The sequence below is a fragment of the Apodemus sylvaticus genome, chromosome 11, assembly GCF_947179515.1.
Source record: "Apodemus sylvaticus chromosome 11, mApoSyl1.1, whole genome shotgun sequence".
NCBI lineage: Eukaryota > Metazoa > Chordata > Mammalia > Rodentia > Muridae > Apodemus > Apodemus sylvaticus.
In genome coordinates, this window is record NC_067482.1 from 8,068,281 (window position 1) to 8,083,749 (window position 15,469).

Here is a 15,469-nt window from a genome sequence, read left to right on the forward strand (position 1 = left end):
GGCTGCTCTTTGTTCCTGACGAGCCTTCTGCCTGCCCAAGCCAGCTCTTCTTCCATGCTTGCTTCGGGTCTTGGATGAGACACTAACACAGACCCCAGTGCAGTGCCAGCGCTCCCGGCTGCAGTGAATGTCCTGTGGTCCCACAGCAGTGTGGCTGTCCCCACGCAACTCCTTGTCATGCTCTGTGCTGGCTCACGGTAGGGTCCCATGGTCAGCTGTGGAAAGGCCTTGCGCTGTGCCCTGTCTACTCCTGTGCAGAGCAAGCGAGCAAGCCTGGCCAGGCGGCTGCTAAAGCACCCTTGCCTCAGCCTGAATGCAGTTTTGCAGAACTCTTAAAACATGTGGTGTTGCATTTGAGCCTCTCTGAATCCACACCCTATGCCGGGTAACCATGGAGAACCCTAGTGGCCCTCCCTGCCCACGCCTCAGTCCTGGCGTGCGCCTCGCCCATTCTGCCTGTCTGCAGACCCCATGGAACAGGTGCCGCAGAGAGAGATTTGAATAACTGAGCAGGCACGGCAGCTACACCCGGAACCCTAGCACTCAGGAAGCCGAGGCAGGAACTCAACCAGTGAGGGGCCAGCCTGGACCACAGAATGACCAATGGGACAACCTGAGCTGTAGACTCTTGAGAGGTCTCAGATACACAAAACTCTCAACTATCTCCCTCTCTCCCTCCCCCTTCCCCCTCCTTCCCTCTCCCCCCACCTCTCTCTGTGTTTATATATGTTTGTGACCGGTCATCCACGTTCTAACGTGTATCGAGGCCACATTCTTCACTGCCAAGCAGAGGTCCGTTGTAGAACTGATAGACCATGCCTGACTTATCCATCTGCCATGATGGACACGGGTCCTTTCTGTTTGCCCTTGCAAATAACTGTCATGAACACGCACACACGCGTCAGTGTGCACAGCTTCATGAACACGCACACACGACCGTCAGTGTGCACAGCTTCAATTTTCTTGACTCAGAGTAAAACTCCCGGCTCGTGTTAGCTATGTGGACCCTCTTTCCTCTGCCCTGAGCAGGGGGAGGGCGCGTCCAGTGGGCTTTCTTCTTCCCAGGGACCAGCACAACCCCAGCCATCCACCTTGGTGCTGCGTCCAAGTTCCCATTACAACACATCTCTGACCTGGGGACAGGCTGCTTTCTAGTCTAAAAAGGTATCTGCTAAAAATAAAGAGGAAGAAAGAAAGAGAGAGAAAGAGAAAGAGAAAAGGAAGAAAAAGAAAGAAAGAAAGGAAAGAAAAAGAAAGAAAGGGAAAAGGAAGAAAAAGAAAGAAGAAAGAAAAAGAGAGAAAGAAAGAAAGAAAGAGAAAGAAAGAAAAAATTAGGTAGCCCAGGCAAGCTGTCCCAACAGCTGCAGAATGTACCAGAGCCTCTGGTCTTACTTGGGCCTTCTCTGCTACCCTGTTCTTCCCTCACCCCTAGCTCTAGCCCAGGTTAGCCCTTCCTGAACAGATTGAAACACAGCATCCTCTGACACTCTCTCCAGCTGACCTGGAAGTTTTTTGAGGGCAGACTGTGGACTTAGATATCTGATTCCTAAAGTGGTATTTCAGTCAAACGCTGTTTCACATACGGTTAGTGGGAAAAAAATATCTACCCTCAGAAATGATGGTTTTCGGGATTGTTTTGGGTAGGGTTACTACTGCTGCGATGAATCACAGTCCACTGAAAGAAGCCACGGAAGCAACTCCCACTGCACAGGGACCTGGAGGCAGGAGCTGTGTGCAGGTCGGAGAGGGCGCTGCTTACGGCCTGGTTCGTCATGGCTGGCACAGCCTGCTTTCTTATAGAACCCAGGACCACCTGCCCAGGGATGGCACCACCACAATGGGCTGGGCCCTCACCCATCAATCACTAATGAAGAAAATGCCTCTTGCCTTTGCCGACTGGAAGCCAGAAGAACACCTACTTCAGATTTGAGTATTCACATTCGTGTAACTTCCATCAAGTCTCTCTGGCCTAGGCTTCCTGTCGGTTTTTTGCTTTTTTTATTTTGGGGGGGGGGAGGGTTACTGGGTATGCTAGCTTGTAGTCTTCAGCTAGGGTTAATACATTTGGACTAGGAGTTGTTCCTCTTCCCTCCCACCCCGCACCCGCACCCCCATCAAAGTGGGGCTTCCTAGTCCTGTCTAAGAAATCCTCTCCCTAGAAAAGTATCTGTGAAGGGGAAATGGGGCAAAGGTCTCTGACGTCAGAAGGGCGCCGAGCGCTTGTTCTAGGTTTTCCCTTCGCGTCCTTCTCCTGGGCGGGTCTCTTCGTTTGCTCTCTATTGAAGAGAGAAAACACCAAAGGCAGAGCGGGGGAGGGAAGGCTACTGATTTACAGGTACCGCAGTCCGTCATCCTATCGCTGAGGAGTCAGGGCAGAGGGGCCCGAGCGAGGCAAGAACTGAAGCAGAAGCCATGGGGAACGCCACTTGCTGGCTCGCTCGGCCTTTCCTGCCTTTTCTGGCTCTGAGCCTGACCCCTTCACCGCTGAGCCTCCCAGCCTGCAGCCTTCCCTCACAATTCAGGATCACTTGCCCAAGGATGGCCCCGCCCACATGGAGCTAGGTCCGCCCACTTCAGTCATAATCAAGAAAATGCTCTACAGACTTGCCCTCTTCCCAGGTGACTCCAGCTTGAGTCTGGCTGACCAGAAGGTAACCATAAAGTTTTATCAAGGACACAGTGATGATTTTTTGAAACAATTAAGTCTCTCAGTTTTCTAATTCAACCAGTTCAGAGGCAGAGTCCTGTAGTATCACGGTTCTAACAAGTCATGAAGACCCCCATCCGTGTGCTGAACCACGGAGTTCCCTTTCCTGTGTAGAAAGGTTGGGCCTAAGGGATATCTTATAATTTCTCCTCCCTCCCTCTGAATTATTCTTCAGATTCCATGTTTCGGGATTCCATAATCTTAACATAGACCTAATTTGTACTCTCCCTCACCCCCCCCCCCAACCCAACCCCAACCCCAACCCGTTTTCTTGCCAGTTCAGAGGCTCTAGGAGGACATCGTCTTTGTGGTTTTCTTTTTAAATTCCTCCCTTATGGAAGTGAGTTCTTCCTGCAGTCAGCTGGCTCTCAGCTGCATGTCCTATTGCCCATAACAAAGGCAGTACAATTGATGCCACAGCCCCTCACTAGCCCAGGGTAGCCCTTTCCAGATGTGCTACTCTCAAGGACAATATGCTCCCTAGCTGTTGAAGCAGCTCTCTACTGACTGCACAAAGGGCCGCCTTTATGCACCTCAGCTCACCTTAGCCTTGTCTTGCTACAGTAGGTGGGGGGTGGGGGTGGGGCAAGCACAGTCCTATAAGGATCGCCTGTGAGACTAGCTGCTCTGATTTCTAGAGAACAATGGCCTCCTCAGGCTAGGAGAACAAAGCTCCTGAGCAGCTCCCCGGGGACTGAAGGAACTGCAGGAAGCCAGGTAAATGACCATCTAATATTCAAACATGAGCTTACCCAACAAGCCTGCAATTCCACCCCTCTGTGGAAATCTGTGAAAGAGAACTGAGGGCGTGCCCACGGGCATTTATGTCCAGAAGGTCTTACGGAAACATTTTTCATAAAAGCCCCATGTTGGGAATAATGCAAGTGCCTATCAAACTGGTAAGTGGGTTGTCCAAATCCAATATTCATAAAAAGTAGCGATGCATGTAAAAATATTGTGCCTGATGCAGAGCACTGCATACCCCTGACTCCGTTAGTACAGAACTCCCACAAAGGCAGACCAAGGCAGGTAAGCAGCAGCTCAGGGACTGACCACATTCGGGCATCCGAGCAGGAGGTGACTGCAAATGGGCACCAGGAACTTTTGGGGAGAACATGGAAATGGTTTCCAACTATCTTTGGTTTGAGTGAGTTTTGATATATAAATTATCTCCACTGCTGCCGCTGCGGCTGTTCTGAAGCAAGTTCTCGTGCAGACCCAAGCTGGTCTAGAAGTCACACCCAGGCTGACCTTGGCCTTGGCTATGCCACTTCTCTCCTCCCCAGTGCCTGACAGCCATGCATTAACATGCCCAACCTTATGTAAATCACATCTCAACAAAGTGTTCGGGAGAAAAGACATTCTTGCCAATGAAGTCCATCTTACCTTATCAAACTAATGAAAAATGTATTTACTAGGTTTTTTTTTTCAAGAATATTCCCTAAACTTAGCAGTCTTCTAGACCCTCAACTGAAGGTTGAAAGTCACATGATCGTGAACAGAAAACCATCTGAACCCACTGAGCCCCAGTTGGACCCAGTGGAGAGGAGGCTAGAGTTCGCAGAAAGGCCCCACGGGCCTGTAGGCTTGGAAGGAGAGAAGCTTGGGAGTTCTGTTCTTCCTGAGTGGCCTTCCTTTCTCCTGCATATGTGGACAGCTCGGCTGCCTCAAGGCTTTTCTCTGTGCCCTTCGTACAAGTTAGGAAACAGGAACCATTCTCCCCACTCCTTTTGGAGAACACTATCAAAAGATGTGCAAATTCTGCAAAGCTCACCACAGCTGTGCCTGAAGACACCAGGCCGTCAGAATAGCCACTGATTTGAATTGTCTGGACCTGATTTTCTTTGCAGTAGTTTCATAGGCTTCCAAATACATAGACCCTTTTATCCATGAAAGTTCAGGAAGGGACGAGATTCTCTATTTTTCTTTCTTTCTTTCTTTCTTTTTTTTAAGATTTATTATATGTAGGTACATGGTAGTTGTTTTCAGCCACCCCAGAAGAGAACATCCGATTCCATTACAGATAGTTGTGAACCACCGTGTGGTTTCTGGGATTTGAACTCAGGACCTCCAGAAGAGCAGCAGTGCTCTTAACCGCTGAGCCAACGCTTCAGCGGAAGGAGATTCTCAAAGGCGCTAGGTGGTACCCCATCTCCCATGAACCTGGGGGTTGCATCTGTCTCCACTCTGTGCGTCCCTACTGTGAGGTGTCTACTCATGTCTGAGTGGGCTGACAGCTGTGAGCTCTAGTTATTTCCATAGGGACTCACTGTGTTGTATGGATGACTGGGGATTCCAGGATTGCGCCACTGAAGTTGGGAGGCCGTCTACCATCTGAGAGACACGTCAGCTCACCAGAGCAGCCACGGCTGAAGCAGTAGCTAGCTTTCAGCTCTGCGGCACCAGCCCACCCTTTGCCACTCGAGTTGGGCAGTAGTGGAGGCGCAGGCAGGACTAGGCAGCTAACCCACACTGGACCCCAGTCAGGGTCCCCTCATGTGAGACTGATCAGCCAGGGACAATGAAGTTCACCTTAGCAGTAGGTGACACTGTGTGACAAAGTGTCTAGAAGCCGAATGCTCACAGATTGTGTCTCTTCTAGTGAGAAAACAGCACTGCAAAGTCAAAATACCATTGAATGTTTATTTTTCTATTCCAGTTTCAGTAAAAAGATTCAGAGGACTGATTGACACATGTCATAAACTCTCACCCTATACAGTATGTCCACATTGTCACGACATTTCTTCTCATCAGACCAGGTGTCGCCATGACCTCTGTTCAAAGTGCGAAGGGTCAAAGGAGGGAAGGGCAGCCTTTAATCTCAGACAGCAACTGTCTGTGTGAAACCACAAGTAAGACTCGGGAGAATGCCCTGTTTTCAGTAAGACAGACTCGGGAGAATGCCCGTTCTCAGACATTACCATCCCAAAGGCTAAGAGGTCATGCGGCAGTTCCAACGGCAATTTTCTTCCATCGATGGTGACCGCTGTGGAGGGCCTTCCTGGTTGTCATTTGTCCACCACATCACTCCACTGGATGAAGGCTCTTCCAGTGCAAATGTAACGCTGATCAGAGTCTGGCTCTCATGATAATTGTTTGCTAAAGTATAGTCCACTTTAATATACACGCTATAAAAAGTATGCTAGAATGCTCATCTCTGGAGCATTGTTAAAGAACTCACTTGTTTTTAATATGGCATAATGTACACCCAGCTCTAAAAAAAAAATCTATTTGTGGGAAGCTTTTACTGTAACCCCAAATAGTCCTGGTTTCATCCTTTGTTTAGAAGTATATTGATTTTTAATACATGTATTAATGCTCTTGCACTCTGCTCGCAACCCCTCGCCGCGACAACATGGTGGGTAAGAAGCCACCACCTTGTCCTCAAGCATCCTTTACCTTTGCAAACTGCCCGTTCTCCGTTTCCCTCGGTCTCTTTGGTGCCTGCAACTCATTTATGGTCGACATCTGGGGCAGGGTGTGGGACAAACAAGAGCAGGGGCAGCTGACATCAGCTCCCGGTGGCCCGACTGAGAGGGAATCACCTAAGGTGGCTACCAGGCTTCCACTGGGTCAGTTGTATGCAGAGGATGCGGGCTGAATGCAGCCCAGGGTCACAAGTCACCCAGGGGCCAACAGCGGTGTTTTCTCTGAGGACTGAGGACCATAGCGTCTGCCATGTTCCCGCAGACACCCCGTGCGTGGAGAGCTGGTGATGGCTACGGCTCAGCCTCAGAACCTGGGTACATCTCAGTGGGAAGGAAATGTGTCATGGCAAACTCATTTCTAAATTAAACAAAATATTTACTCTTTTCAATGCCAAATTATCCCTTACAGTGCCTCCACTGCTCCCTCTCTGGGTGCTGCGGCTGGGGAACTAGGTCATCTCTGCGGGGTGACGGGGACGTTTGGTTAAGTGTGGCTGCAGAGCGCAGGCAGCAGCAGCAGATCCGCTAGCCTTCCCCACCCGGGGAAGGTGTGGCATTCCTGTGCTTGTCTCCTTCATGGCTATTGTTTCTGCTAGATTTGTATTCTTGGGTTTCGTGAGGTGAGGGGAAGTGCAATATGACAGAGGTGAATGACCAGCAGCGGGCTGGCCCTGAGCTGGGCCTTTAGGGAAAACTCTCCTCTTTGCAGGTGTGGTGTACAGAGAGAGGCAGGTCCCAGCTCCAGTGCCTCACCCCAGGCAGCCTGCTGGGGCTCAGCCACCACCCCAAATCACTCATGGAACTACTGTCCCTGGTGAGGTATTTCTGGTGGAGGGGCCTCATGCAGGCTCCTCACACAGAACCACTCTGAGTCTCTTAGGAAGGAGGTTAGGTGCTTCTCCACAAGTTTCCTCAGAAATAGATCCTGATAACTTCTTAAACAAATCAATAGTGGTGTAAGCTTCAGCCTCTAGCTTCTGAATGTTGAAACTACTTAAAGCCAGGGTGTTTCCCCTTGGCAGATGACTATTTCTCTGAAGGTGGGCAGTCCAGCCTGGGCAGGGCCCAGGAGAGGGGCACCTGCCTGGTGCGTACCAGACCCTGGGGTCTTGCCCCAGTACTATGAACAAACAAAAAGAAGAGAGGAAAAAGTGGACAATCGCTCTTTTTCTTTCTTTTTTAATCTAACTCAGCCCTTCAGAAATGCTTGAGATCCTTAGAGGAGGGAGCCCCGAGCCCTCACTTCCCACGATGCCTGCCTGTGGGGCATCAAGCTACAAAGAGGCAGTTCCCGGTGCAAAGGTCAATGTTTGTGCAAAAGATCACACTGCCACGCACCACCCTAAGAGGGCCTCCTCAGGTGATAGTGTTTAACTCTTTAAAATGCACGTCTTCTAAATCAGGGAACCCGGCCAGTGAGGGCAGAGAACTTAACATTGGAAAATACATCTTAGAAAAGTACAGGATCTTTCATGGGTGGGCGACTGCTGCACGCTCATTTTTTATATCACGTGTTTGTTAAATATTCACAGTAATTTCAGAGAAAGAAACATTCGTATCTGCAAAGCCTGAATCTACTGAGTTTTTAGCCCCAGGCTGGCTCAGTGCACTTCAGTCAGAGCTGGTCTGCAGCTCATCCCCCCGCAGTCCGCCCTCTCCCCTCGGGGCGGCTACACCTTCACGGTGGCCTGCAGGATCCCTTTCTCGGTGAGATGCATCTTCAGGGTTCTGTAGATATTTAGCTGCTGTTCTGGTTGAAGCACTAGCAGCTGTTGGAGCACTTTGCTGGGATTCGGACCCCTGGTGATGAAACAGAGAAGACCCAGTCACACAGTCTGCACAGAAGCTATGTAAGCAACGCTCCCAAGCACCCATTCTTAAGCACTGAGCAGCCGCCCTGACAGAACTGAGCCGGCTCTTCCTAAGATCGCATCCGGAGTGTCAGGAGTGTCCATTGCTCACGCTCACGAGAGGTAGCAAAGGGCCTGGGCTGCTGTGCCGTGAGATGCGGGGAGATAGTCCGTGGAGGAAGAGATCTAAGGTCTACAGACATTCTCTCAAGGGCAACTTGATAGAGAACAAACCTTCAGAGCAGCGGACACAGGACCAACCAAAAGGAGGCACATGAACAAAACTTGAAATTTTAGCCTCAGAGAGACTTGTAGACCATGTCAGGTACTTTGTTGAAGAGATACCCTCAGGGAACTATGATTGTTCACCTGAGAGACGAAATGCAAAAGTCTTCCACCAAAGCACTAGCAGGGACGGAGGACCACAGGTGTCAGGGCCGTCTTCAAAGCCTCAGGGAAACCAAGCTGCAGGCTGCAGGCCTGGTCTCTGAGCTCACCTGCTACAGCCCTGGTCTCTGAGCTCACCTGCTGCAGCCCTGGTCTCTCTGCTCACCTGCTACAGTCCTGGTCTCTGAGCTCACCTGCTGCAGCCCTGGTCTCTGAGCAGGTGCAGGCTGCAGCCCTGGTCTCTGAGCTCACCTGCTACAGCCCTGGTCTCTGAGCTCACCTGCTGCAGCCCTGGTCTCTGAGCTCACCTGCTGCAGCCCTGGTCTCTGAGCTCACCTGCTGCAGCCCTGGTCTCTGAGCTCACCTGCTGCAGCCCTGGTCTCTGAGCTCACCTGCTGCAGCCCTGGTCTCTGAGCTCACCTGCTGCAGCCCTGGTCTCTGAGCTCACCTGATGCAGCCCTGGTCTCTGAGCAGGTGCAGGCTGCAGCCCTGGTCTCTGAGCTCACCTGCTGCAGTGGTTCGCTCAGGAGGAAGGAGCCAGGGAGCAGCTCTGTGACCCACGCTGGGCAGTGCCCCAGCCCATCACCCTCTCTCCTTGGTCACTCTTCCAAGACCCTGCTGCAGGGCTGCAGTATGCAAACTCATCTGGGGTGTAAAGAGCTGGAGAATTCCAGGCAGGACTCCCACCCCCTGGCTTCTGGTAATTCGGGTCACAGTCTTGGGAACACAAAGTCCCACAGGCTGGCTGGAGAGCCCAACATACTCGTATATGTACAATTCTAAAACACTGCTTTATGAAATCACACAGACACGGTAGCTCACAACTGTAAGCTTAGCACTGGACATGCTGAGACAGAAGAATTACTGTGATTTGGGCTACATAGTAAGTTCCAGGTCAGTCTGGGATAGAGTCTCAAACAAATACACATGCAGATACACACACACAGAAACAGACGTGCACACACACCCCAAAAACAAAACAAAAAAGCACTAAGACTTACTACCTCATAATCTCTGTGTATAATTATTGTTATTAAACCTTCCCCAGTGCACTTCCAGAGGAGCATGTATGTGTACAGTGGTGAGATCTAACTGGAAAAAAAAATCCCGTGTATGAACCACAAAGGGTAGCTCACACTAACAACAGGAAAGAAAATGATTTCTAATACCAACTTTTAAAATAGAATCCTAAGAGCTGCCCCTCCCAGCACTGAAGCAACATCTTTGGTGGAGTTATCACAATGGGATGAACAGAGAGGCACAACTGACTCTGAAAACCTTTGGCTTACAACAACCGCTGCACAGTAGCACAGGGCAGCCACCCCGTGGGTCACCTTCAGGTCTCCAGGCAAGCTGGCGGGGACCTGTGGCCGTGCGCCCCGCCTCGCACAGCCAGAGTCCACTTAAAGTACTGCCTGGCTCGGTTTGTTATATTCCCCAGCACAAGAGGAGCTGCTGCCCAAGCTCTGCGGCAGAGAGAGGACCATCCCACAAGCTCTGCTACACAGAAAGTGACGTCAGCAAAAGCTGGATCCAAATAGGTCAAGGATCTGCTTTCAGCCGCAGGGCAGGGCAGGGCAGGGCAGGGCGTGGCTCAGCTTGATGCTGCTGCTGACAGGGCAAGAGAGAGTCTTTTAAAACAACAGATGTGAATGAATGCCTTAGAAACTTGCCGTCTTCTGAAAAATAAAGGGTTTTTTTGTGGTTTTTTTAGGGATTTAAAAATTAAATTTAGAATTTAAGTTACTAATTCCAAAATCTATCAACAAGGAAATGCAATGGAAAAAAGACAAAAATGGCCAGTGTGGGCCATGAAAAAAAATAAAATAACCAGAAGAGAAAGACACTGCTAAAAATGAGGAGAAGAAGGTGTGAAAAACAAAAAGATCGAGAAAGGGGACGTGAACCCCAAAGGAAGCTCTGGAGCCCTCCTGACATAGGACGCGACGGCTGGAGAGAAGCAGTGAGGATGACCGTGGTACAGTGACTAGGCGAGGAGGGACACAGAGAGGCTGCAGTGCGGGTCATACACTGCAGAACCACCCCGGAGGAGGGGAGCTAACCGCACCTGCATCTAGGAAAAGGAGCGGCCTGCAGCCACTCAAAAGCAAGCACCTGCCACTCAAATGACCACACTTAGCACTTAGAATTACTGAGTCCCCCAGACACAATGTTACACCTCAAGCTTGCAGGGGGACCATCACCTCTCTGTAGACGCAGCACGTGCCAGAAGGGGTGATGTGGTGGGCCATGACGCAAGCTTCAAAAGTTAACAGTTACAGCACAAGATGCTTCTTTCAACCACATTGGAACTAAGGTGACCATCAGTAAGGGCAGAGGAACAAAAACGTCCCAATTTGTTTGGAAATCAATCAATATATGCCTAAGTAACCAGTGTGCCAAGGACGATAGTGGTGCAGGAACTGGAAACCGTGCACACTGTTCTGCATAGGAGAGAGCAAAAGGGTATTCAAGAGGAAATTCATAGTCCCAGATAAGAAGGTTGAAAATCACAGCTAGGGCGGCTGGGTCAACTGGACATCAGCTTGTAGAAGGATGCAAATCGATTCATTCTTATCTCCCTGTACAAAGCTCAAGTCCAAGTGGATCAAGGACCTCCACATAAAACCAGACACACTGAAACTAATAGATGAGAAAGTGGGGAAGAACCTGGAGCACATGGGCACAGGGGAAAATTTCCTGAACAGAACACCAATAGCTTATGCTCTAAGATCAAGAATTGACAAATGGGACCTCATAAAACTACAAAGTTTCTGTAAGGCAAAGGACACTGTCAATAGGAAAAAATGGCAACCAACAGACTCGGAAAAGATCTTTACAAATCCTACATCCAACAGAGGGCTAATATCCAATGTATACAAAGAACTCAAGAAATTAGACCCCAGAGAACCAAATAACCCTATTTAAAATGGGGTACAGAGCTAAACAAAGAATTATCAACTGAGGAATACCGGATGGCTGAGAAGCACCTAAAGAAATGTTCAACATCCTTAATCATCAGAAAAATGCAAATCAAAACGAGCCTGAGATTCTACCTCACACCAGTCAGAATGGCTAACTGCTTAGACTTTGAACCAGCACAAGGCATGTTAGCTGGGTCTTTTAATCGAGCCCTGCTAACAACCGAGGGGGAGACTGACTACCTTTAGACTGCCCGAATGCTTTAAAAACAGTGAGATCGAAACCCCCTATGTAGAGCTATGGTTCCGTTTATCTTGACTTGATAATCGGCAGCTGGCAGAGACAGTCGCTCTCAGAGCGACCGGCCCTGTGTCAGGCGGCACCTGATGAAGCTGGTGATGTACACGTGCACGAACGTCGCCATCAGATACTGACAGTCGAACCTGTCCATTATCCCGCCGTGCCCAGGAATAGTGTTCGCGAAGTCCTGCAGAAACAGACAGACATGCAGAACGATCACCTCTGCCAAACTCTCTTATATTAATGTTGTTTCATGTTATACACCTTATAAGGAAAACAACTTTACTATTCATTTTCCCAACAAATACAAATCCATTAGAATACAACCAACAGATTAAAACATTTTTTTAAAAAATCTCCACCCACTGTTTAATAATTTCTGAACTGGCCCTCAGCGTTGAAATAACACTAAATATTAAGTCTGGCTCTTTTCCTCATTAATAACATTTTAAGTAGAAAGCCTATCAACTCTCCTTCTCTAATTTCATGACCGCCTCTGCCCCCGCATGGCCGTGCACTGTATGGGGGCTGCCCTGGTGTTTCACATATGCCCAAGCGCTTCTGATTTCGGCTTGACAAAGGCTCTGGAACACCCCAGTGATAAACAGTCTTTTTCAAGCACTGAGGTACAAACAGAAGCAATGCATCTGGCTCACTGAGAGCATCTGTCCACCAAACAGCCCGCAGAGAGGCAAGGCGACAGCAGAGAGGCAAGGCGACATGATGGGAACAAGGCTTCTGGAAACTCGATCTGCAGAGGCACTGCTGCCGGAAGCCCAGGGAGGAGGGGTGAGGAGACTTCCAGCACACTGGGGCACCTAATGTACAAGACTCAACAGCAGCTGCACCTTCAGAGGTGGAAAGAAAACCTCTCTCCCTTCAGTGAGAACCCGCAGAGACTTTTTTTAGAACGGCATTCTAAATACCTAGTCTCCATTTAAAACAGTTCCCGGGAAGCTCCGTGACTAATTGTTGCCAACTCATGTCCTCCATCTCTGCTCACTGAAGCGTGAGGGAGCCACTGCAGCCGGTCCCACTCTTTCAGGCAGTCACCCATGGAGCCTCAGTTGTCACCAGACTGGACAGCTTCCCGCCCCCCCCCCGCACCCCCCCCCTGCAGGAGGAAGCATCTCGATCGAGGCCAGAGACCCTGTAGGTTCAGAGGCTCCTTGAGTTCGTGTTTCCCTGGTCAGCCTAAGGCCTGTGTGGTCAGGTTTCCAAACACAGTGTTCTCAACTGTTCTCTAACACAGCCGCTCCGCCCTTGCTCCACACTTTGACAAAGTCGCCCCCTCCTTGCACTTGATAAGTGACCCGTCTTGCACTAGATAAGTCACCCTCTCCTTGCACTTGATAAGTGACCCCTCTTGCACTAGATAAGTCACCCCCTCCTTGCACTCGCTTCAACTGTCTTCTTCAGTCCTCTCTGTAAGACTCACCCTCATCAGATCTCAGCCCCAATGGCAGCTCCCCAGAGCTACCTTCCCTGGCCACATCTTCAACAGCACGCTAGCCCTTAGGGCAGGAGCCAATTCCACCTTAACATGGTAAGGGCAGAGGACCAGGATGACATCACTTTAGGATGTCCCGGCTCCTCTAAAGCATAGAAGAGCTGTGAGTTTCTGGCCCAGAATCATCCCACCAGAACCCACTAACCAAATGTAGCCTACAAGCATGCCTTACTAACAAAGTTTTAGTGAGACATTCATGGACATATCTGTGGGGCAAGCTTTATGCAGCAGAGTTGGAGAGGAGATGCTGTGGTAGAGGAATGGTCTTCACAGCTTGACATCACCAAGTCTGGAATGCTCTCTAGCCAGCAGGATGAGAGCTCTCCCCCCAACCCCCCCCCCAAAAAAAAGCTCCTCTGTAGAGCCCCTTCAGGAGACTGGGAAATGCTAAGCTGCGAAGAGAAGACACGTGGACAGATTTGAGATGTCAGGGCTGCGTTCATAGCAGCAATGACGGGCATTCCATTTCCAGAAGAGGCTAACACACTTCAAAATGAACAAATATGGCCAAGACAGCCCTACCAAAAGGAGAATACACTCAGACCAGGCAGGCAGCATGTCTGGAGGCCAAAACACATCTCAGGGATGGTGTGGACGACATCCCAATGACAACACAGGGAAGAATGTAAAAACGCACCTTGATTTTGAAAGCTCTTTTGAACCCACTGGCGAAGAAGCCTCCAAAGGGGCCGATCAGTGAGGCGAACGTTGACAGGGCAATGCTGTGTATCTGGAAGGGGTACAAGCTCACCGTCTCCTGAGGAGGAAGAAGCAGAGAGGCCTGTTCGTTAACCCTGCACTCACTCGTGCCTCAGAACCCAGGGACCTCTGCAGACATGGCAAGCCAAGGCAGGCCACAGTTTTGTTGACTTCCCAAGCTTTGAAGATCACGGGCCGGGCCGTCATCACCGCAGTCTCATGCTGGACCAACTCCCTGCCCTACACCCACCCCTCCCTGTCACGCCTGGCACAACTGTGGGATTCTAGCTCAGCTGTGTGGAAGGCCTACACTAGAGCTCGCTCCAACATCTGCTGCTCTTCTGGCCATAGTTCTTTGCTCTTATAGGACTTATTTTAATTTTATATAACAATTTAGTTTCAAATGATGAAAATAATAAAAAGTTGTATTTCTCACCAAAACTAAGTTGAAAGCTATGGAGTCACATAGAAATCAGTTTCTTAAAATACTATCAAGGTGGGTTAGAGAGATGGCTCAGCAGTTAAGAGCACTGACTGCTCTTCCAGAGGCCCTGAGTTCAATTTCCAGCACCCACATGGTGGCTCACAACCATCTGTTATAGGATCCAGTGCCCTCTTCTGGAGTGTCTGAAGACAGCTACTCATATACATAAGGCAAATAAATAATTCTTTTAAAAAAATACTATCAAGGGGTGGTGGTGTGAACCTGTTATCCCAGCCCTCTAGAGGCTGTCATGGGAATACCTTAAGTTGAAGGCTAGCCTGGGCTACATATTTATTTTTAAATGTTTTAAAACACTTTGACACCACAAACTAAATTGCTATTGGTATTTAAATCATTATATAAATTCCTAGTATACAGACATACAAATGCTCTAGAATGTTAACTCCCATTTGATGATGTTTAAGAAGATGATAAACACACAATCCACTTCTTTATCTTTTTTTTTTTTTAATGATCAAAAGTTCACTTTAAAAGGCAGCTCACCCTCGAACAGCAGCTCTAAACAGTGTTAACGGGGCGCTTGTCTTACCCGGTTCAGCACTGCCTGCAGAAATGGAGGAAGGGAGTAATTCTGAAGCTGGAACAGGTCTGAGGGCTCACACTCCGTCACGAAGGAGTTGACATCACTTCGGTATTCCACCGGGCACACAAAGTACTGGTACTTGGACAACACATAGGCAGCCTGGAGAGCACAGCAGGATTTAGAGACAATACCCAGGAAGGGAGCATGTGTCACCAAGGACAGTGCCAGATGCCAGCGTGTCCTTGCATTAGCAATGGCTACGTATTTACAAAATCAGAAGATCAGGATGGTCCCAGGAAAGGCCTTCAAAGACCTTTAGAGAATGTAAGAATTTTTGAAAGTTGTGAGGTCTCCTAAGAAGGGGGCAGGGCTGGCGCAGTCTTCAAAGCGCATTAGAGGAGATCTTACTCTCCAGTTTATCTTCTTACTGCTCTGAGTGTGTGTGTGTGTGTCTGTGTGTCTGTGTGTGCGCGCACACGCGCGTGCCTGGAACGGCTCTGTGGAGTCAGCTTTCTCGTTCGCCTTTTAAGTGGACTCTGGTGATCAGACTCGAGTCTCCAGGATCTGCTCTTACCTGCAGAGCCATCCTGTCAGCCCAAGACCTTACTTTTCAAAGTCCACACAGTAGCTCTTAGCAG

General features: G+C 49.5%; 1 protein-coding gene across 1 annotated transcript in view; it reads right to left on the minus strand.

The window, feature by feature from the left end:
• Positions 1 to 5,346: 5,346 nt before the first annotated feature.
• Cds1 (CDP-diacylglycerol synthase 1) overlaps positions 5,347 to 15,469 on the minus strand; it is a 56,482-nt gene continuing 46,359 nt past the window's right edge. The window contains exons 10-13 of the mRNA XM_052198911.1: positions 14,838 to 14,990; positions 13,742 to 13,861; positions 11,678 to 11,781; positions 5,347 to 7,935 (exon numbers count right to left, since the gene is read on the minus strand). Coding sequence (XP_052054871.1) covers positions 7,806 to 7,935; positions 11,678 to 11,781; positions 13,742 to 13,861; positions 14,838 to 14,990 — 507 coding nt within the window. The 3' untranslated portion in view covers positions 5,347 to 7,805. The remainder of the gene's footprint in view (positions 7,936 to 11,677; positions 11,782 to 13,741; positions 13,862 to 14,837; positions 14,991 to 15,469) is intronic.